General features: G+C 41.4%; 1 protein-coding gene across 2 annotated transcripts in view; it reads right to left on the reverse strand.

Moving 5' to 3' along the window:
* Positions 1-23,887, reverse strand: part of LOC143277734 (protogenin A-like) — a 208,257-nt gene that overhangs the window by 87,839 nt on the left and 96,531 nt on the right. For both annotated transcript variants that reach the window (XR_013053779.1, XM_076582632.1), the window contains exons 7-11: positions 21,017-21,184; positions 15,463-15,614; positions 11,258-11,381; positions 1,508-1,639; positions 347-508 (exon numbers count right to left, since the gene is read on the reverse strand). Coding sequence is in view for 1 of the 2 variants with exons in the window: in XM_076582632.1 (XP_076438747.1) it covers positions 347-508; positions 1,508-1,639; positions 11,258-11,381; positions 15,463-15,614; positions 21,017-21,184 (738 nt within the window). In the remaining variant the exon portion in view is untranslated. The remainder of the gene's footprint in view (positions 1-346; positions 509-1,507; positions 1,640-11,257; positions 11,382-15,462; positions 15,615-21,016; positions 21,185-23,887) is intronic.

The following is a 23,887-nucleotide window of genomic DNA, read 5'->3' on the forward strand; positions in this document are numbered from 1 at the left end:
ATCAATCACATTTTATGTGAATATGTGCAATACTTTTATATGAATGTCTCAAATGCTTATTGCTCCTTTTTCACTTAACCTCTTCAGTGCACCATGACATATATATATATATATATATATATATATATATATATATATATATATATATATATATATATATATCATAAGAAAAGCTTCACTATTTGCCCCATGAAGTATATATACATCAGCGTCATTTCAAGATTTTTCACAAGTCTGTTTCCTACCCCCTGCCACACCTATCCCCCAACCTCACCCATTTACCCTCACCCCTACCTCCCCTCCCACCCACTGTACACCCTGACCAACCCTACGCAGCTCTACAGACCTGTGAGGTCCGTCCTGATGAAGATGGGGGGTGAGCTGGGACTGGCCCCCCCCTTGTTGTAGGCCCGGATGGTGATGGCGTACAGGGTGTCAGGGGTCAGGCCGTACAGCACCGCCTCCTGCTGCTTCTTGTCCACTATCTCCGCCTCCGCACCACCCTTCTCTGTCACAACATTCATAACAATTCATCATCTGGTTATTTTTATAATCATTTATTCATGCATTCAGTTATTTATTTACTTACTTATTCACTCATTCATTTATTTAATGTTATTATTGATACAAATATAAAACCTACCTTCAGTAAAACAAGTACACTAGCAGACTGAAAGAAAAAGGAAAAGAAAAATTATGGATGGCGCTGTTTGTGTTCTGTTTCACATTTATCGAGTGTACATTCAAAGCACTGTGAGGAGGCATGAACAGGCTGACAATATTTATCATTATCATTGATACTTATGAAGCACCAAACTTTCGCCAGAGACCAAGGTCTAAGAGCGCAACAAACACAGAATCATTTGCACAACTGGTTGCATACCTGGGTAGAGCCAACTGACAAACTGTTGGCAGATGTCATTCACCTCCTGTGTTGTTCAGTCAGGCTTCAGTGACACACAGGCACAAAACACAGACACACACACATGTATATCAGAGTGGATTATCAGAGTGGATTTTACTGCAAAATTTTGCACGGACAACTCTCTTGTTTCCATGTGTTCTTTAACATACAAGTGCACGCTGCAAGTTAATGAAAGAGGAAGGGAGGTTGTTCTAGGTTGGTCTTTACTGACCACCTACCCTTATCTATTACAACTTAATGAAAGCAATGGTGTGGGGGGTCTACTTTAATTACTGCCTGTAACCTGTTCATTGACAGAATCAAATCTGCCCCAAGGAGTTTTCAAGTTAGCCTAGAATCAAATATGAGGAGGGGTAAAAATCCAACTATATGGGGTCAGTTCTGACTAGTTGATGTTTACCCCCAATAGTCCAGGCCAGTCTGGGCTAGCCAGATTTAACCCCTGGGTAAAAACCAATGGGGACAAGAGCAGGTGGCTACACTGGCAGTCTATGTGAACTATCACTGCTAGGTCACCATGACACCACACACCAGGAGATCCTGCCCTGCTGGAAAGTACTGATGTTTCTTTCTTTCTCTCACCTTGTGCCAGGCGTCGGTGGATGCTGTAGCTGAGCAGGTTCTGTGAGGAGGGGTCCATGTCCCAGCGGACCAGGATTCTGGTGCTGGATAGTGCTTCTCCCGTCACATTGCACGGTGCTGGCGGGGCGTCCGCTGTGTGGTCAGGGCACAGTGTAGGACTATCAATCAACTTCAAGATTTAACACTTACATCTACACACAAACACAGAGAGATAGAAACAAGTATCAGTATCAGTAGCTCAAGGAGGCATCACTGCGTTCGGACAAATCCATATACGCTACACCACATCTGCCAAGCAGATGCTTGACCAGCAGCGTAACCCAACGCTGTCACACCTTGAGAACTAGAAACAAGAAACACTAAAATGCCTGCAGAGCAGACAACACGCGTACACACTCAACACACACACACACACACACAAATGCAACCAACTCTGATACATAAGGCAGTCTCCATGGCTCACGTGTTTTCTGATGAACAACAAAATGAAAAATGCCAGAGCTCACCATCAAAAAGAAGTGTTTGTCAAACTGGAAGTTGCTTGCTGGAAAATAACCTGTTCATCAGTTCAGTGCCTGTAAGACATCAACTGATGTCCAACACAAAATGTTGCCATTGTGCCTGTAAGATGTCCGCTGATGTCCTGCATCCATTCAGTATTTTTCTTCATCAGAGTTTGGTTCAGTGAACACAAACAGGATCTGAACATTTAGTTTAATGTGTCTGGATTATGAACATACTGTTTAGTTTAATGTGTCTGGATTATAACATACTGTTTAGTTTAATGTGTCTGGATTATGAACATACTGTTTAGTTTAATGTGTCTGGATTTATAACATACTGTTTAGTTTAATGTGTCTGGATTTATAACATACTGTTTAGTTTAATGTGTCTGGATTATAACATACCAATTAATTAAATGAGCATACATCAGGTGAAGGACCCCTTTTTTTCTCAATAACGTTTTACTCACTGGACTTCATCCAGCATGCCTGAAAAGCGGGTTTGTGATGTACAAAAGGGCGTAAGAAACTTTGTCCACCTAAGACAGTGGTCCAAGTCAACTGATTTACACAATTTAGCAAGCTGTGCAGATGATTATGTGTGTATTAATGATGAGAAATACATCTATCTTGTCCGATGATTGGTTTGAATTTGAAGATGCTGACAACAACAGTGACGAAATTGACAGCAATGTTCAATACTTTGTCCAGTCCATCTATCCAATCAGACATCAACTTTGCGTGGGTGACAATGACTGACAGTATGGGTGCAGTCCTTTTGTGGAATCTGTGCAGAGGGGGAGAGAGTGGAATGGTGTAAGACGCAAAGTCGAAGACCAGGCAGTTCGTGTTGGAAAGGCCATGACGTCAGTAAACTATCACAATGTTCATCTAGCAGAAATTGGACAACAGCCAATAATCCACAATTTTCATGAAACCCAGAACTGACAATGTATGGAAATCACCCGGTTTTATTTTTTCACGCTTTTTTGTTACTGATCATTTGACTGAATCCTTTGTAGAACAGGCACACCGGATGCACAACAGACACTTTATCAGCTCAATTGCAACCAGGAAGGAGTAAATATCATCAAAGAGCTTCCCCCTGTAAAGGAGAAACGCTCTTTGGTGTGTAAAAAAAAGAAAGAAAAAAAAAGAAAAAAAAGTCTGACTGCTCAATTTCTGAGAACACGGTTAACTTTTTATCTTGACAGAACCCTCGTTATACACTTATTGCTGCTTTAACTATATAACCAGTTTTATTTACTTCTACATGTATACTCTCACAATAAGCATGCTATTTCCAGTTGTATTTTGTTTGGTTTAATTATGGATGTCATTCTATGGAGATGGAAATAGACTTTTTTGATGCACAAAAATTATTATCATCCCTTTGAAATGCCTGAATCAAAATCAATGTGAAAAAAGTTCAGATTCGGAATCTATATCCATTTTCTGACACAAAAACATTTACTTTGCTTCTGTATCTCATACAGTTTTTACACAAAATTTTTCAAAAAATTATCACTCCTGAACAAGAGGAGAGCACTTTTTTTTTCTATAATACAGAATAATTATCTAGCACTGAACCGGCTAAGCAGCCCACATGGATAAGCAATCATTATTTTACTATCACAATACAGAGTTGTCAAAGTTTAAAACTTACCCAGTTTGCATCACAAATTTCTGACTTTGACAGATTGTTAAAAAAAAAAAAAAAAAAAATTTTTTTTTTAAACTGAAGGCCAGAAAAATGGAAGCTCATTGCAATAGTTGTGAAGATGCACACTGCTAATTCTCTATTTGCATCAAATGGAAACTTACAATGGAAAAGACTCTTCAAATGTGTATGCACAGAGTGAGCTTAGTGTAAATATAGTATTCTCCAAACCCAACAAAAATGCAAGACCTGATTTTGATGGTAATTCATGGACATGATGGAGTTACTGATAAGGCCCATGAACAAATCAATCTGAGTCTGAATAAAATTTAGCAGCTTCCTTCAGAAGTTCATATCCTTTCAATATATTATCACAGCTGTATGTGCCAACTGAATAATCTAGGGTCACTCTCAGTGTATTTTCAGAAATGGATTACTTGAATGAATGTGGATAGTAAAAGACCTTCAAACTGAGTGTAAAATACAAATGTCTTCAGTTATACTTAAAATGTAATTTTTAACCAGTAGAGTGCCTATAAGACGTCAGGTGACATCCTACAAAAAGTATTGCCATAGTACCTGTAAGATGTCCACTGACGTCCTGCATATGTTCTGATTTTTTCTTCATTGGAGTTTGGTTCAATTCACATAAACAGACTCTGAACACTTAGTCTGATGTGTCTGGATTATAAAAATACTATTTAAATGAACTTACATCAGGTAGAAGACCTCTTTCTACTTGATAATAATTTGCTAACTGACCACGTGATACGCGCATGGAAAAGGGGGTTGCATCATGTGCAAACAAATGCATTGAAAATTGTGTCCAGTGAAGCAAATAGTCACAGTCAGCAGATTTACACAATTCTGAAAGCTCTGCTTGTGATTATGGACAGCTTTCACGATGCAGAAGGATCTCTCTTGTCTGATGACTGGTTTGAAAATGAAGGTGATTGACGACAGTTATGAAACTAACGGCCCATTTTATGGTATTTCAGACCGTCCATCCAATCAGACAGCGTTTTTGAACAAATGGCATAGTCTCTCACAGACTGACAGAATACATACAGCCATTGTTTGAAGAAGAGAAGGAGAGGGCGAGGAGTGATGTAAGACGATAGGTCAAATGCCAGCCAGAGGTCATCAAGGGGGCGTGGCTTTTGGGAAGAGTGAACTTACATTTCAAAACAGACAGAAGGCAATCGACAACCGCCAATGCCCCACGATTTTCACAAAACATAGTGCTGAACATGCACTGGCCGTGAAACACGTGCTTTTTGTTTTTAACGCTTTTTTTTCGCTGAATCATAGGGATGACTTGTTTGAAGAGGTGGCAAGCCGGATGCACAGCAGACACTTTGATCGGCCCACGCACAACTTGAAAGGAGTGAACGTCATCAAAGAACTTCACCCTCTCACTTGCAAACGCTTTTTGCTGTCAAAAAGCTTGCCAGTTCAGTTTCTGGGACTGTGATTGACCTTTTACGTTGACTTTACTCACTTTTGTCATTGTTGGGACGGACAGTGATTTATTTACATGTCTGCAAGAGCTGTGTTTTATTTTCATAAGCTTATAGCTCATTTTAATTTCTTCTACAGGTATAATATGACAATGGGCTTGCTATTTCTAGCTGTATTTTGTTTCTTTTCTTTATGGATATCACTATGTAGAGGTGGAAATAGACTTTTTTGTTGCACAAAAATTATCATCTTGACTTTACATGCCTGAACAGTTACCTACAATCAAGCCCAGAAGCAGAATCTACACTCATTTTTCTTCACAAAAACGTTTACTTTCTTTCTGTATCACCCATAGCTTTTGTGCTTGAATTTTTTGTGATTTATTACCCCCAAATCCTCAAAATTCCCTGCCAAGGGGACAGCACTTTTTTTCTTTCTTTTTTTTTTCTTTTTCTTTTTACAAAATTCTCTGGCACTGAACTGGTTAAGATGAGAAAGACCTGTTTAAAAAACAAAAACAAAAACATAAAAAACTATTTCCCATAGTATATTTAGATAAATGTCCCATAAGTCAGCTGCTCCAGAGAAATGGTATCATCAATGTAACTTTCATACTATGTAAAACAAGTTTCTATATGAACTGAAAATGAAAAAAATGACGGATATTAATCAGTGTCTCAGTATGTCAAGTATGACTGCAAAGCTTTGTGAACAAGAAATAAAACTGTAACAGTAATATTTTGGCTACTTTATGATTTTTTCTGCCCCTCCCAGAAATTCATTATCATCATAATTAGAATGTGTGGATTGATTTTTGCCTATTTTCAAGCCAAATTTGGTGTCAACAGATTAGTTGTTTCCAGACAAAATTTACATATCAAAGGTTACCACGGGCACACACACAACACTCACAAACACACACATACAACCAAAACACCATATTACATACACTCACTTTGTGTGTAAACACAAATGTGAGCCAAAACATGTGTATTGCATAATCTGCTATCCTAAAGCACTTTTTATAGTGATAATGAAAACATCTGCATGTCTGTTGAATCAAAAAGACTTACACACACAGACACATGTAACACACACACACACACACACACACAGAAGAGCAAGATGCAGGTTTACAGGACACAAAAGTAAAGAATAGAGGGCATCAGGTAATACAACTGTTTGCAGGTTGACAGAATGACAGACACAGAGTACAGAAACCGGCAGAATTTATGATATGCACAGCAGAAAAAACTTTTCTTGTGTCTTTTTTTGGATGGAGGAGTGGGGAGGGGCAGGGGGGGAGGGGTGGGGGTCCTTGTTTGTTTGTTTTCTTTGGGGGGTTTTCCCCAAAAACTAAATTGCTAAAGATTCAGGATTAAAAGGCTATGCCAGTTTTGAATAAAAGCTAATTTGTGTTTGCACATTTCTTCTGTCATAGCTGCTGTGTACACATGTCAAATAACTGCTGAAAGGACAGGCCTGGAACTTCCTTTTTTGAGGAAGTGTCTGGGTACTAGCTGAATCAGTATTATAAGAGGCTTTGACATGAAGTTGTGTACCTTGTGCATGAAGAGTTACCACTATTTATTGTTTGTTAATCATTTACTCTCCTAGCCTCGTTGTTCTTTCATTTCGTGTCTAAATTGTTTAAGTTCAAAAAGTGTGCAGAATTTCAGACATATCATTACCCTGCTCTAAATATGTGATGGCTGAGAGCATTGTCCTCTGGATATTTTTTAAAAACAGCGAACACAGAGAACAGAACAATATGGATATCATCACAGTTAATACAGAGCATCGCAGAGAAAAACACTGAGAACATCACAGAGAACATACGACACAGAGAACACTGCACAGAACATTCCACAGAACATCCCAGAGAACATTCCACAGAACACAGCTGACAACACTGCACAGAACATCGCAAAGAACAAAACAAACGCAGACAACAAAGAAAACAGAACACTGCAGAGAACATCACAGACAATACACTGAACAGAACAATATAAATAACAACACAAACAAACATCAAGAACAGAACAATGCAGAAAAACAACATCCTGAACTCCACTCTTCTTCTGACACCTATATGCTTAGGATCCCCCCTGCTCGAACCAAAACTATGGCCAGCGCAGTTTTTCATTCCAAGCCCCCTTTCTTTGGAATCAACTTCCTCTGCCTCTCCATCACTCATCTTCGCTGCAATCTTTCAAATCCAGTTGAAGATCCACCTTTTCCCCTCCTGATTAATTCTCAACAGCTCATCCATTTCCAGTACAAACTAAAATGACTGTTTGTGGGTGAGTGAGTTTTGATAGTTTCAGAATTTGATGGTCATATTTTTGATTGTGTACTATTTACAATCGTGTGCTATGACTTGTGTGTGTACGTGCGCGAGTGCTTGTGTGTATTGTGGGTGTGTGTGTGGGATGGGGTGGTGTGGGGGATGAATAATCTTGGTATCTTGTGTTAAGTTTTTCCTTTTTGATATTTACAGTGTTCTATTTGTAAACGCCTAGGGCATATTTTCAAGATTAGGCATAAATGCTCATAATAATAACAACAACAGGGAACAAACATAGAACAGAGAACAACACACAGATCAAACAACGCAGAACAGAGAACAACACTGAGATTTAGCAATGCAGAACAGAGAACAACACACAGATCTAGCAATGCAGAACATAGAACAACACAGAGATCTAGCAATGCAAAACAGAGAACAACACACAGATCTAGCAATGCAGAGCAGAAAACAACACACAGATCTAGCAATGCAGAACATAGAACAACACAGAGGTCTAGCAATGCAGAACAGAGAACAACACACAGATCTAGCAATGCAAAACAGAGAACAACACACAGATCTAGCAATGCAGAACAGAAAACAACACACAGATCTAGCAATGCAGAACATAGAACAACACAGAGATCTAGCAATGCAAAACAGAGAACAACACAGAAATCTAGCAATGCAGAGCAGAGAACAACACACATATCTAGCAATGCAGAACAGAGAACAACACAGAGATCTAGCAATGCAAAACAGAGAACAACACAGAGATCTAGCAATGCAAAAAAGAGAAAACACAGAGATCTAGCAATGCAGAACAGAGAACAACACAGAGATCTAGCAATGCAGAACAGAGAACAACACACAGATCTAGCACTGCAGAACACAGAACAACACACATATCTAGATTTGTAGAACACAGAGCAACACAGTGATCTAACAATGCATAGCAGAGAACAACACAGAGATCTAGCAATGCAGAACAGAGAACAACACACAAATCTAACAATGCAGAACAGAGAACAACACAGAGATCTAACAATGCAGAACAAACACAGAGATCTAGCATTGCAGAACAGAGAACAACACAGAGATCTAGCAATGCAGAACAGAGAACAACACAGATCTAGCAATGCAGAACAGAGAACACAGAGATCTAGCAATGCAGAACAGAGAACAACACAGAGATCTATCAATACAGAACAGAGAACAACACAGAGATCTAGCAATGCAGAACAGAGAACAACACAGAGATCTAGCATTGTAGAACAGAGAACAACACAGAGATCTACCAATGCAGAACAGAGAACAACACACAGATCTACCAATGCAGAACAGAGAACAACACACAGATCTACCAATGCAGAACAGAGAACAACACAGAGATCTAACAATGCAGAACAGAGAACAACACACAGATCTAGCAATGCAGAACAGAGAACAACACAGAGATATAGCAATGCAGAACAGAGAACAACACAGAGGTCTAGCAATGCAGAACAGAGAACAACACAGATCTAGCAATGCAGAACAGAGAACAACACAGAGATCTAGCAATGCAGAACAGAGAACACAGATCTAGCAATGCAGAACAGAGAACAACACAGAGATCTACCAATACAGAACAGAGAACAACACACAGATCTAGCAATGCAGAAAGAGAATAGAGATCTAACAATGCAGAACAAAGAACAACACAGAGATCTAGCATTGCAGAACAGACAGCATCACAGAGATCTAACAATGCAGAACAGAGAACAACACACAGATCTAACAATGCAGAACAGAGAGCAACACACAGATCTAGCAATGCAGAACAGAGAACAACACAGAGATCTACCAATACAGAACAGAGAACAACACACAGATCTAGCAATGCAGAAAGAGAACAATAGAGATCTAACAATGCAGAACAGAGAACAACACAGAGATCTAGCATTGCAGAACAGACAGCATCACAGAGATCTAACAATGCAGAACAGAGAACAACACACAGATCTAACAATGCAGAACAGAGAGCAACACACAGATCTAGCAATGCAGAAAGAGAACAATAGAGATCTAACAATGCAGAACAGAGAACAACACAGAGATCTAGCATTGCAGAACAGACAGCATCACAGAGATCTAGCAATGCAGAACAGAGAAAAACACAGATCTAACAATGCAGAACAAAGAGCAACACAGAGATCTAGCAATGCAGAACAGAGAACATACAGATCTAACAATGCAGAACAGAGAACAACACACAGTTCTAACAATGCAGAACAGAGAACAACACAGATCTAGCACTGCAGAACAGAGAACAACACAGATCTAGCACTGCAGAACAGAGAACAACACACAGATCTAGCAATGCAGAACAGAGAACAACACACAGCTCTAACAATGCAGAACAGAGAACAACACACAGATCTAGCAATGCAGAACAGAGAACAACGCATAGATCTAACAACAGAGAACAACACACAGATCTAGCATTGCAGAACAGAGAACAACACACAGTTCTAACAATGCAGAACAGAGAACAACAACACACAGCTCTAACAATGCAGAACAGAGAACAACACACAGATCTAGCAATGCAGAGCAGAGAACAACACACAGATCTACCAATGCAGAACAGAGAACAACACACAGATCTAGCAATGCAGAACAGAGAACAACACACAGATCTAGCAATGCAGAACAGAGAACAACACAGAGATCTAGCAATGCAGAACAGAGAACAACACACAGATCTAGCAATGCAGAACAGAAAACAACACAGAGATCCAACAATGCAGAACACAGAACAACACACAGCTCTAACAATGCAGACAGAGATCAACACAGGGATCTAACAATGCAGAACACAGAACAACACACAGCTCTAACAATGCAGACAGAGATCAACACAGGGATCTAACAATGCAGACAGAGATCAACACAGGGATCTAACAATGCAGAACAGAGATCAACACACAGATCTAGTAATGCAGAACAGAGAACAACACAGGGATCTAACAATGCAGAACAGAGAACAACACAGGGATCTAGCAATGCAGAACAGAGAACAACACACAGATCCAATGCAGAACAGAGAACAACACAGATCTACCAATGCAGAACAGGGTAATGTTCAACTTTAGAATACTAAACTCAGGGGGGCTGTTTAGACGAAAAACAAAGGGTGTCTTAGGCTCACCTCCATGCACTAAGTTGAATGGAACCCTCAGCTAAGCTGTACACCACTACTTTCCCATGAAACTGCGACAATTTTATACACAGTAAGCTCAGCCGATCACAGCCAGAGCAACCACCTGCAAGCCATTTTGACTGCCGTTCACCCACGTGATCAGCAGTCAAAATGGCGTGCAGGTGGGGAAGGAGTACTCAGCTTACTGTGTATTTGTCGCAGTTTCATGGGAAAGGAGTGGTCCTAGAGTTTAGCTGAGGGTTCCATTCAACTCAGCGCATCGAGGTGAGCCTAAAACACCCTTTGTTTTTCGTCTAAACAGCCCCCCTGAGTTTAGTATTCTAAAGTTGAATATTACCCAGAACAGAGAACAACACACAGATCTAGCAATGCAGAACAGAGAACAACACACAGATCTAGCAATGCAGAACAGAGAACAACACACAGATCTAGCAATGCAGAACAGAGAACAACACAGATCTAGCAATGCAGAACAGAGAACAACACACAGATCTAGCAATGCAGAACAGAGAACAACACACAGATCTAACAATGCAGAACAGAGATCAACACAGGGATCTAACAATGCAGAACAGAGAACAACACAGGGATCTAACAATGCAGAGCAAAGAACAACATAGTGGGCACTGACCTTGGATTCTGACAGCGACGCGGGTCAAGCTGAGGGCCCATCCTGCCTTGTTTTTCACCAAACACTGATAGTAGCCAGAGTCCTCAGTGTTGCCCTGGTAGATGAGCAGTGCCTCCTTCAAGAACTGTGGACACCACACAGTCCTCATCACTGATCCATGTCATCTGGTCAGTATCATTTTTATTTTCTTAATGACACTTGTGTGATTCGATTCCTTGCTCTAATATCATCTTGCATCCTAGGTGGATTCATTACCACTCCACTCCATGTCATCACAATGAATAATGACAATAATCATGCAGACTGGCATCCCACCTCCCAGACACAGAGCTCATGATGTTCACAATAAAAGTTATGCATACATTACTATACATTCATTCAAGTGACATACCAAACACAAACACTCCTGTGCACACAAAACAGGCAAACAAAAGGCTCACACACACAATCACCACAAGTTTAACCCCTTCACTGCTAGTACGTTTTGCTATTGCCTATGCTGAGAAAATTTTCAGAAAAACAAGAAAAACACGCCAATGATTTTAATCTGCTTATATTTAAAAAAAAGTACTGAAGATAAGTGCATAAAAGTATGTATCAAATGAAAGGAAAATGAACCAAGATTTTGTTTTTAATACTCACATGTTCAAATAATGAGCCAATCTGACACAAAAATTCCATAAAATGCAATAAAAAAAACAACTGGGACTGTCATTCCATCATGTAGGTGCTACAACATCAACCAGTTTATCAACCAGTCTTTCTTGTGACTGTTGTGATCAACCACACACACTGTGAAAGGTTGTGGAACAGTGTCCAGGTCCATAAGCCTCCAACACAGTCCACACAATGAAAAGGGTGTACTCACCCAGCATCTATCGCCAGTAAAATCACTGTGTATGATACTTGCGGAAACAGTCTTCAAGACACACACACTGCTGGGGCAGTCTGGGCAGTAGAACCTCACATCCTTTCTTTGCCCTTTCTTCCAGCAGACTCTGCACCTCCTTTGTAGTCGGGCCTTCTGTGGGGTAGGTGGGATGACATCAATGAAATGTCGTCCACACAGACGAACAGCGTGGTCATCTGTAGCAGTGTCTGGGTCTTGGTCACCAAAAATCATGGCACTAATTACATCCTTCTGGAAGTCCAGGAATGTACTGCTGTTGCCTGCTTTTTTTGTTGAGGATGTGTGCATTCAGCATGACAATTTGTAGAAAATGTACACACAAATATTTGTACCACTTCAGGGTTTTCCTTGTGGCATCGTAGGGCTGCAGTTGTTGGTCATGATGGTCCATGGCACCAATGTTTTTGTTGTAATCCAGAATTGCTGGAGGCTTCTTTACTGCTCTTTGGTCTTGCTGCTGCCGGTCTTCAACTGCAGGTTGTGGCAAGTTGTCAACTCCAAATGGTCCAGGATGAACATCATGATCATCACCATGCTGCATACCTGAAACACATTGCATAAAAGACTAAGTTTGTTGTTGTTGTTGTTGTTGTTTTACATAGAAAAAGGTTATGAAATGGTACCATTTTATTTCTGATTGTTTTCAGAAGCTGAAATACACACACACTTACCCCCCACCTCCCCACCCCCCAACACACACACACACTGAAACTGGTTCATGGTATGCCACACCTCCTTCATTCTCTCTTTCTCATACAAAACAAAATAACACACACACACACACACTTCTACAAGTGTTGCATTTACAAAGTAATTTAGGCATACAATTCCGTATCTCATTCTCTGATTTCAGTTTAGTAAACATTCTCATCACCTCCCCCCCCCCCACCCCTTGGCCCCCCCCCCCCCCACACACACACACACACAGAACAACAACAACAAACCAACACACACTCGGAAACGAATTCACAGAAAGCTCTTGGCGAGTGACACACGCTGTCATCAACAATGAGCCAGTCAGCAAGCCACACCCCCTTGCACAGCGTTGGTCACACACAGTACACACGTGACTTACTCTCTCTCACACACAGAGACGCTGATCAGTGACGGACGAAGCTACTTACCACAGCTAACACATTCAAAACACACACAATGCAGTCATATTCACTGTTACAACAAACAAAGCAAATAATAAACTGACAAACCTCGTAAACACCCACCTGCATATTGAATCATCTGAGCTTGTCTGTCTTCAGTTTCGTCAAGCAACTCCACCTCCCACCCCCCTCCATGTCAAAATCAGCATCTTCGGGATCAGCTTCACGCAGTTCTATCTCATTCAGTCCACAATCTTCATCTCTACTGTTTGCATCACGAAAGATTTCTTTCAATATTAGTGCAAGTGTTGGGGTTTGTCTGCGTTCAGCCATGGCTTTGCAAACACAACTTGAGCTTCGTACAAACTTGCAAAACTTTCACCATAAATATGACAATCCGATGAATGATTTTAGCTTATGGAACTCAGGAGATAAAGAGCTCTCAGGGGAGCTAATTTAATGGTTAGCAGACTGCGTTTTCTGTAATCTGGGACTCGAAACATAGAACGTTGTAACATGACGTATGGCGCACGTCAATACAGCATTGGTGAGCGACATTTCAGTGCAGTCAAGAGGTTAAGAAGCCCATTAGTCGAAGTGAAGGAAGGCAGTATGGAAGAGACGTGTTTGAGGGACTTGTTAAACTGAACTGAGGAATCCATGTGACAAAGTGAGAAGGACAGTTTGTTCCAAGATGGGAGAAAAAAGGGGAAAAAAAAAAGAGCTGACTTCATCATCCTCATTTTAACGGTGATATTTGTTTTTTTTACTTTTGATGTCATCATTAAAAACTGTTGTTACTGTTGATGTCATCAATAACATCATGTTATTGTTAAAGGAAGTTTGCATCTGTGAGCATTGCTGCTGTTCTACTTTCTTCTTTTTTTCATGATGGTAGATGATGATGACAATGATGTCTATTAAATGGTCAACCCTGGAATGTGTGGACCAAGGCTTCCCATCTGAGCCCACAGCACACTTCACTCTGGAAGGAGCTGGCCATGGGCTAATAATCCCACAATGATGCGCCTCTGATAAGGTTCAAATCCACACCCTCCCATTCATTAAATCATGATGCTGACCACTTCACCGCTGTTTTCTGAAGTGTTTTCAGGACCACTTTGGCTTCTCCACATGCTTCCCACAGATGTAAACAAACAAAATTCCAAACTTTTTCCAGACCTTTACCAGACAAGACTGAGAATTTCCCACTCAAACACAATGCCAAACTGAATCAAAAATGTGTCTGCTACACCACAGATGAGACAGACGGGTATCCATTATGTTCAATTTTCATCTCTTTTTTTGTGCTTTACTCTTTGTTGAATGGTCAAGGCTTTTAACTCTCTTACCGCCATAGGTGACTTAACTTGACTAGATAGTGCACCACCATTGGCAACTTTTGTTGACATTGAGAAGTCATGTTTATTTAATAAGACCATTTTCAGTATCAGTGTCAGTAGCTCAAGGAGGCATCACTGCATTCGGACAAATCCATCTACGCTACACCACATCTGCCAAGCAGATACTTGACCAGCATCGTAACCCAACACGCTTTGTCAGGCCTTGAGAAAAAAACCAAAAAAAACCAACAAAACAATAATAAAAATTAAAATAAATAAATAAAAAGATAATAATGATAATAAATAAACAAAAAAGCAAATAAATGTAAAACATACTGCCTACATACAGACACACACACACACTGTGTTTTCAGTTACTGTAGTGATGGCAAAATATCTTAGGGGAAAAGTGTAAAGATACAAAAGAGAGGGGGAGGGAGAAAAAGAGACCGTAAGGCAGACATACAGAGAGGATGGAGAGACCACGAGATAATATGTGTGTGTGTGTGTGTGTGTGTGTGCATATCTGTGCATTTGTGTGTGTGTGTGTGTGCGTATGTGTGCATTTGTGTGTGTGTGTGTGAGTGTGTGTGTGTGTGTGCGTGAATGAATGTGAGTGTGAGAGAGTGTGAGAGTCTGAATGTGAGAGAGTGTGAAAGTGTGAAAGAATATAAGTGGGAGAGTGTGTGTGCATTTGAGAGTGGGAGAGTGAGAGAGTGTGTGTGTGTGTGTGTAAGAGCCCGAGCGCAAGTCTATGTGTTTATGTGTGTGTTTGTACATAGGCATGTATGCAAATAATGTGTGTGTGTTTGTCACACATGTGGCCTACTGATGGTGCCATCGTGTGGTCCTTACCTCCACCCTGTATCGTACAGGGGAAACCTGCACTCCATTTTTCAGCCACAGCACTGAGGGAGGGGGCTGCCCGGCACACAGACAGTCCAGACGTATGATGCTGGCTAGGGGGTACACAGAGCTGGGGGAGCTATCCTCAATCACTGGCGCCTCTGTAACCATAATGATGATAATAACAAAAACAATGATAAAGAAATAATAACAATAATTTATGGAGTCTCCCGTCGGACTGACGGATGAGTAGGCAGGCAGGCTTATCTGTCGGTGTGTGTATGTGAGAAGAGGCCGATTCTGGATGCACAGCACTTCCCACAGGTGTTGCAAGGGAAAACATCTCCAGAAGCTGAGCCCTGCTTCCTTTGCTCATGCTTCTCCTTAATGGCCAGCGTTCTCTTGTTTTCAAACGTCTTTATGCCACTGAGCACTGCATCCTCCAGCGAGAGCGGTCAAGGACATCAGTTTCCCAGGAAGTGAGGTCTATGTTACAGGCTTTGAGGTTGTCTTCAAGGTGTCCTTGAAGCGCTTGCAGGGTCTTCCAAGTTTGCGGTGGCCTTCCTTCAGCTGGCCATACAAGAGCATCTTCAGGATCCTGCTGTCTGTCAAGCGGACAACGTGTCCTGTCCAGCGTAGCAGGCTTTTGATGCTGGGCAGGCCGCTCCTCTCTAGGACCTGGAGGTTGGAGACCCTGTCCTGCCACTTTATGCCGAGGATCTTTCGCAGGCATCTCTGGTGAAACTGCTCAAGTTGTTGAATGTGAGAGCGATACGTTGTCCAGGTTTCACAGCAGTACAACAAGGTGGTCAGCACAACAGCTCTGTAGGTTTTGATTTTGGTGCTCAGCCTGATGCCTCTGTTGTTCCACAGCCTGTTGTTGAGTCTGCCAAAGGCGGAGCTGGCCTTGGCGATGCGCAGCGTCACTTCTGCATCAAGGGCTCCGCTGCTGCATAGGGTGCTGCCCAGGTAGCAAAACTTGTCGACTGACTTGATCTCTGTGTCATCGATCTTGACTGCAGGTGGGGAGGAGGCACTGGCGTTCTGTGAGCTAGCTGGTTGGTACATGGACTCCGTCTTGCTGAGGCTGATGGTGAGTCCAAAGCACCTGCAGGAGGTTGAGAACCTGTCCATAATGAACTGCATGTCCTAATGGGTGTGTGCAGCAAGCGCGCAGTTATCAGTGAAGAGGAACTCTCTCAACAGTGCCTCAAACACCCTGGACCTGGCGTGGAGTCGCCGCAAGTTGAAAAGTTTGCCATCTGTGCGAAACTGAATGTAGATGCCCTTGTCACAGTCTTGGAAGGCGTCAATCAGCATGGCAGAGAAGAGAATGGAGAACAGTGTGGGTGCCAGGATGCAGCCCTGCTTCACTCCGTTTACCACAGAGAACAGATCTGACATGTCAGTATTTTCCTGTACTCTCGCCTGCATGCCATCGTGAAATGACGCAATCAGCTGGATTAGCCTCTCTGGGCAGCTGAATTTTAGGAGGATCTTCCACAGACCACGGCAGTTCACCATGTCAAAGGCCTTAGTCAGGTCTACAAAAACCATGTGGAGCTCCTTGTTCTGCTCACGGCACTTCTCTTGCATCTGGCGTACAGCAAACACCATGTCACATGTTCCCCTGCCTGAGCGGAACAATAATTGTAATGTAACCAACCACCATGGCACAGTGGTTAGTGTCGCAGACTGACAGCTGGGAGGACGCGGGTTCAATTCCCAGCGGAGGTGGATTTTTCGGCCTGTAGCCGGCTCCTACCCAGAGTTAAGTGTGCTATGGGCGTAAATGGGCAGACTGAGACCACACAGGCAAGTATCAAACAATTCATGGATGTGTCTTTGGGTGTGTTGCTCTAATTTCCTAACCAACACTTAAGTTTCTGTATCTCTCAGGCCTGGTTAATACAGAGATACCATTATGGCAGGAAGCATAGAGTACAGCCTTGTCATGTAGTCCCAAACCTAAATGGACCTCCAGAACAAAACTGTCATGATCACCATCCTCCTACTTATAATAATAACTTGACATTTATCAGTGCTTTCCTCATTGCACAAAGCTCTTTACAATCCATGCACACACGCAAACGAAACACGCTCAGTCCCCAACTCACAATCATGCACAGTGAACATATTTATGGGCACACAAACTCGTACGTACAATAGAAACATACAAACACACATACATACATACAAACATACATGCATCCATCCATCCATCCATTCAACACACACACAATACATCGTTACAAACATACCAACACAATCAACTAACTACTTTCATGTATGAGAGAGGGTCCAGAGGTAATGCTGCTGGAAGAGGAAAGTCTTAAGGTTAGATTTAAAGGAAGGCAGTGAAGGGTTGTGACGGACACGGTGAGAGAAAAAGAGTTCCATATTTGAACAGCAGATGATGAAAATGCTCATGCTTTTCTCTTTTGTATTTTGGGATGCAGAAGGTTCTAACATTGGCAGCAGAGCAAAGAGAACGGGAGGGTACATAGATTTGGAAGATGTCAGAAGGTATCAGGGTGCGGTTCCAGATATGACATGGTAGCAGAGACAGGCGGCTTTTTGATTCTTTGCTCTATTGGTAATCATGCAGATCTTTTTGCTTTATAAATCAGTTCAGCAGTGGAGTTTTGTACCTGCTGTAGTGGTCTGGAGCGTTTGCAGACAACTGATGAGAAGAGAGTTGCAATAGTCTAATCTGGAGAGTATGCATGAACTAAATAGTGTTTTGGATGCGTCAAGTGTGAGGTAGTGGGGTATGGAGCTGATCCATCTGAGTTCAAAGTAGGCTGCTTGACAGGTTTGGATGATGTGATACTGCATGGAAAGATCTTTATTGAGGAAAAAGCCAAGGTCACAGACATGATCAGAAAATGAGACAGAAGAGTTTCCGTGATTGACAGTGGAAGGCAGGGAAGTGGCATCTACTGATGGAGGAAGGAGTCTGAGGGCTTCAGTCTTATCATCGTTTAGATTCAGTTTGTTTTCTGTCATCCAATTTTTCACTTCTGTGACACTGTCTTGGAGAGTTTGAATATGATGTTCATAACTTGGAGGGGAATCAAAATGTTCAAGTTGAGTAACATCAGCATACATTTCATGACGGATGGAATAAGAGTCAATGAGGGGTGTGAGTGGAGTGGTGTAGAGTATGAAGAACACTGGGCCCAGCACAGAGCCTTGGGGAACGTCGGAATTAAGAGGACAATTTGCTTTCTGTCAGAGAGATAAGATCAAAACCAGTTGAGGCCAATGCTTGTAATTCCAAAGTTTGATTCAAATGTGAAAGAATATCATGATTTATCGTATCGAAGACTGCAGAAAGGTCCAAAAGAAGAAAAGAAATTTTTGTCTTGGTCTAGAAATTTCAACAGATCATTTACAATGTGTAGAAGTATCTGTACTGCGCCCTGGCCTATAAGCAGACTGGTTATTGTTGAGTAGTGAGTGAGAGGTCAAATGAGAGAAAAGTTGATGGAGCATGAGTCGTTCAAGAACTTTGGAGAGGCATGGCAAGTTAGAGATACAGTTTTTAAGTCGTTGGGGTCCAGGTTTGTTTTCTTCAGTTGAGGTTTCAGTATGACTGTTTTAAATTCAGTAGGAAAGACACCAGAAATTAGAGATTCATTCGTGATTTGAGTAATGGCAAGCAGAAGAGGGTCTAAGTGTTGGAACTTCATCATCATTTAAAAAAAAAAAAAATGCCCCAAAATCTGTGGCCGTCCATGCCCTGCTTTCATGGTGACCTCAGTTTCAATCCTCCTCCACTTGTGTGCTTGTGTGCTTGGGGTGAACGTCTGTCAAGGTCATCAATGTCAACAGAATCATCGAGGACTTGTCGTTGGAGGGACATGGTGATAAGTCTCCACTCTGTGGGTGCGCTTGTTCAGTCTGGCTCCGTGACTAAGCTATTATCGTCGTCAGTAGGTGACTTAGTATGTGGTATTTTTAGTACATTGAATCTGAACAGGCACCACTGTACACCACTGCAGTGACTCAGCAACAGTGCAAGGTCTCCTCTGGTGTGTAGCCACCTGGCAGCCTAACACTGATGGTTCCCTTTGGACTGCCGACACTAAGACTGTGACAGACGAACCCGGGTTTGGCTGTGTATCAGGGTCTCGGAATGAGTGGCATGATAATAATGCAACTGAAATGGTACAGATGATAGGACAGCAAAAAAAAAAACAATAAAATATAAAATAAGATTAATAATAATAATAATAATAATGATAATAATAATAATAATATATACCTATATAGCGCATACCCTGCTGCTCTAAGCACATTTAGCAATACAAGTGGAATGACTGATTGATATGGTTATTTATATAGCCCCTATATTTGGTCAGAGACAGAGCTCAAATTGCTTTACAAACCTGGAGTCATTCACACATCAGGCTGCCTACTGAGCAGAACCAACTGAGAGCTGCCTTTAGGCGCTCATTCATTTCATGTGCAGTTCAGTCAAGCTACAGTCAGTGACACACACACACACACACACACACGCACACGCACACATACACACCCACGCGCACACATACGTATATGAGTAGACTCTTGCTGTGGGTTTTCTAATGTGAACTAAGTGCATGCTACAAACAGGATCTCTGTTTATTATCTCATCTAAATGACTAGCGTCCAGACTACCACTCAATCTAGTGGAGAGGGAGAAAATTCTGAGAAGTGTAGGACTGGATCCATATGCTCAGATTCTCTCGCTTCCTAAGCAGACACAATGTGCATATATTCTGCTTTTATATAGCACCTAACGCTGCAGCTCTAAGCACATTTAACGATACATGTGGTATAAATGAGACAAGGGACTATAAAAAAAATAATAAAGATAAAAGCTTGCGAAAAAAAAAAACTATTCCAAGACAAAGTAGCAACACTCACAAATCACATACCTCACCACCACTGTCCCCCACTCCCCCCCCCCCCCCCCCCCCCAGGCCCCCCCACACACAAACATCAACACACATCACACATACATCACAAAAACAGTCTGGAGGGAGATGGATCTGTAACACATCTTTCACAATCAATGTCTATTGTAACACATCATTCACTGTCAGTGTCTATTGTAACACACATCCTTCACTATCACTATATAAAATCCTGCAACCAACATCAGCATTTGGCTGATTCTGGAAACATAAACATACCCATCACATTCATCCCTGAAAGTGGACTGTTGCTACTTGATGGTGAGGGTGAAAACAGTCATACAAGTAAAAAGCCCACTTGCAGACATGTGAACAAGGAAGCTACAGCCCATGAACCCAAGACTCAAGACTATTGGCTAAAAAAAGAAGAATTTTGTATGTGCATGACACTGGTCATGGAGTGGGTCCTCTCTGATGAGTGGCCTCATAGCACCTGAACACTAATAGTTCCCTGTGGACAGCCACCACTGGGACTTCAGCAGAACAAGCCTCTAGTGAGTGGATTCAGAACAATGGGGAAATACCAATGAAACCATGCAAATGATGGGGAGCAAAAAAACCCAAAAAAACCAAGAGGACAATGGCCCTTGACCCCTCACCCAGCACATGCAGCACAGTGGACATGGAAATTCCGGCAGCAGTATGAGTACAGGTGTAGATCCCTGCATGATTCCGACTTGCCCGTATGATCTGCAGGCTGCCACATGGAAGGAGGGAGAACTCTGCAGATGTCTCCACAGGCACCCGCACATCAGGGTTGTCTGCATCTACAACATAAATGTTTCTGTTACATCAACTCCACACTGTGTGTCACCACAAATGGCCAAGATCCATATTTTGAAGAAATCAATGTTCTGAAGGAATTCTTTTTTCACACCGGTTAAATTTGCCAACTACATACCAGTTCTTGTACATCAAATAAAATGGTTTCCACAATAGCCAAAATAGTGCAAAAGGATGGTGATGTTTTGTCTACCATTTTGGGAATGCTTTAACAGAACTGGATCGGAACAGCTGAAAAAAAGATAGCTTTAGCTTATGGCTGTAGAAAATTGCCAGTATCAGTATCAGTAGCTCAAGGAGGCATCACTGCGTTTGGACAATTCCACATACGCTACACCACATCTGCCAAGCAGATGCCTGACCAGCAGCGCAACCCAACGTGCTTAGTCAGGCCTTGAGAGAAAAGAAGATTTTAAAAAAGTATGTAATAAAATAAAAAATTAAGAAATGAATAAAAATGACAATAAAACAATAAATAGATATATAAATAAATAAATGAATAGACAATTATAATAATTTTTTTAAAGCGATAATAATAAATTAAAAATAAATAAATGAAAAGACAATAATGATGATAAATAAACAAACAAGCAAATAAATGTAAAACACACACACACCCATACACACACACACACACATGCACAACAGACATGAAAAAGCAGTTCCACAGACACAAAAGCACAGACAAAAGTGCACAGACCCACATACACACAAAAGCACATGAGCCCCGACACACACATACACACACCATCTCCAAAATCACACACACACACACACACACACACAGTGTCACTGATTGGCTGCAAAAGGGGTGGGAAAAGATCTCTGATGCCTTGCATGTTGCAAAGTCTACTGTATTTAGAAAAGCCTTGAGAGACTGTTCCATTTTGAAGAAATTTGTGCAATGTTGGTTTGGAAATGATGCCAATATTTGTTTGATTTGCAAAGCATCGTGCTCTACCTTTCATGCTAGACTTACAACCACTCCCTCTCTCTACCTTTCTTTCTTTGAGGTGATCAATCGTGTGATAGCCTTGTACCTGTTCTTTTAGGTATTCTTTGACTTTTCTGATGATTTCAAATTTCGCTAGATGTAGACTGCTTGTTGTTGCGTTGCCAGCAAGCCTGTCAGCTCGCTCATTTCCCTTAACCCTTTTGCTGCCAGGAAAACAAGATTTAAGTGAAATCTATTTGCCAGGGTTTTTTCACAAAAAACGGGTATAAATTTTCAAAAAATTCTGTGCTCTTTGTTACTGGAGAAAGACCCATAAACACTGATATTTTCCGAAAGGTAAATGAATAAATAATACAAAACACATGATGTTTTCCTATTTTATGCATTTTTAGTGACATGCTGTTGTTTTGAAATCAGTGTTTTGTTTTTTGTCACATTTTCAACTTGTTTATTACAAACATTAGTCAGGTAATTTGCACCAAAATATATTTTCTGGACAAATGGATATCTGCACACACAAAATCATACTAGAACAACAATAATAAAAACAATTCTAAAAAGCGATAGATACACAATGCATTGTGACCTCCAAGTGATAATATGGATGTGAGGCCACGCCCCTTCAGTCTCCACCCCCCTCCTCTTCACCCCTCTCACACAGTCACTTGATCCAGTTCTCATCAGACTGCTTTGGCTGAGTGCCAAGAAATTCACTCACACTGTGTCCTGCTAAAAATTTTGTCACTTCTGTCGTCTGCTAGAGCTGAACAGCTGGCATCACTTACTGATAGTCGTATCTTGGCCACTCTCTTGATTGCTCCCTTTATTTTTTATCAAATCGTCCTATAAATGTTCATCACTGTCTTCTCCTTCGAAAATACGCTTCAATTCTTTCTGAGCATCAGCTAAAGAAAGTAATCTTGGTTGATTTAGTTTGCCACAATTGCATGTCTTGAGCACGACATCAGCCCGACATTTTGTTGAGCGAGCAAGGAGAGGAGCCAGGCAAAGACTATGACAGTAACCCAGCCAAAACGTTCAAATAAAGGACTGCCTCATGACGTAGATGGTGTTTCTAGCTATGAAAAGAATCACGAAAGATTCCCCGAGTTAAATCTACCAGTATTTTTGTCAATGAACTGAATGAAAACCAGGGAAAAGTCAGATTATTTCGATGATGAGTTACCTCGTCATTGTGACAGTCCAGGGGTTAGTTAACACCTGCATGTCCTGGGCAGTATGATCATGTAAGTTTTTGCCTCATGCCACTCTGGGCTTCCCATTCCACTTTCAATTAATTGTATGAGGTTTACTGAGTCCGTTAGAATCATGGCATGTCTGTTTCCAGGCATATGAACAGATGATAGCCACTGGAGAGCATGTGTTACAGCTTCAACTTCCATTGTAAGGCTGGAGGTTGTGACTTTGTAGGCAGCTTTGCCTTCCCTAATTGTTCTTCCATTTTGTTTCATGGTGAATCCCCAACCAGATTAGTATTTGGTGACTGAGCCATCTGTGTATATGATGATGTCCTCTTCTTTACTGTTTTCTTCTATGAGTAGCTACTCATCACTTCTGCATCAGTTTTGCCTTCTGGCCATTCCCGACAATGTCTTCCTAGAGTGGGTGAAATGGCTCCTCCCTTTCTTTTGTTTCTTTCATGTCTTGTAATCAGCATACAAGCTGGATTGTGTCTTCTGCTTGCCCCATCCATGAGCTTCCCTGTTCTAGA

The sequence above is a fragment of the Babylonia areolata genome, chromosome 35, assembly GCF_041734735.1.
Source record: "Babylonia areolata isolate BAREFJ2019XMU chromosome 35, ASM4173473v1, whole genome shotgun sequence".
NCBI classification, from domain to species: domain Eukaryota; kingdom Metazoa; phylum Mollusca; class Gastropoda; order Neogastropoda; family Buccinidae; genus Babylonia; species Babylonia areolata.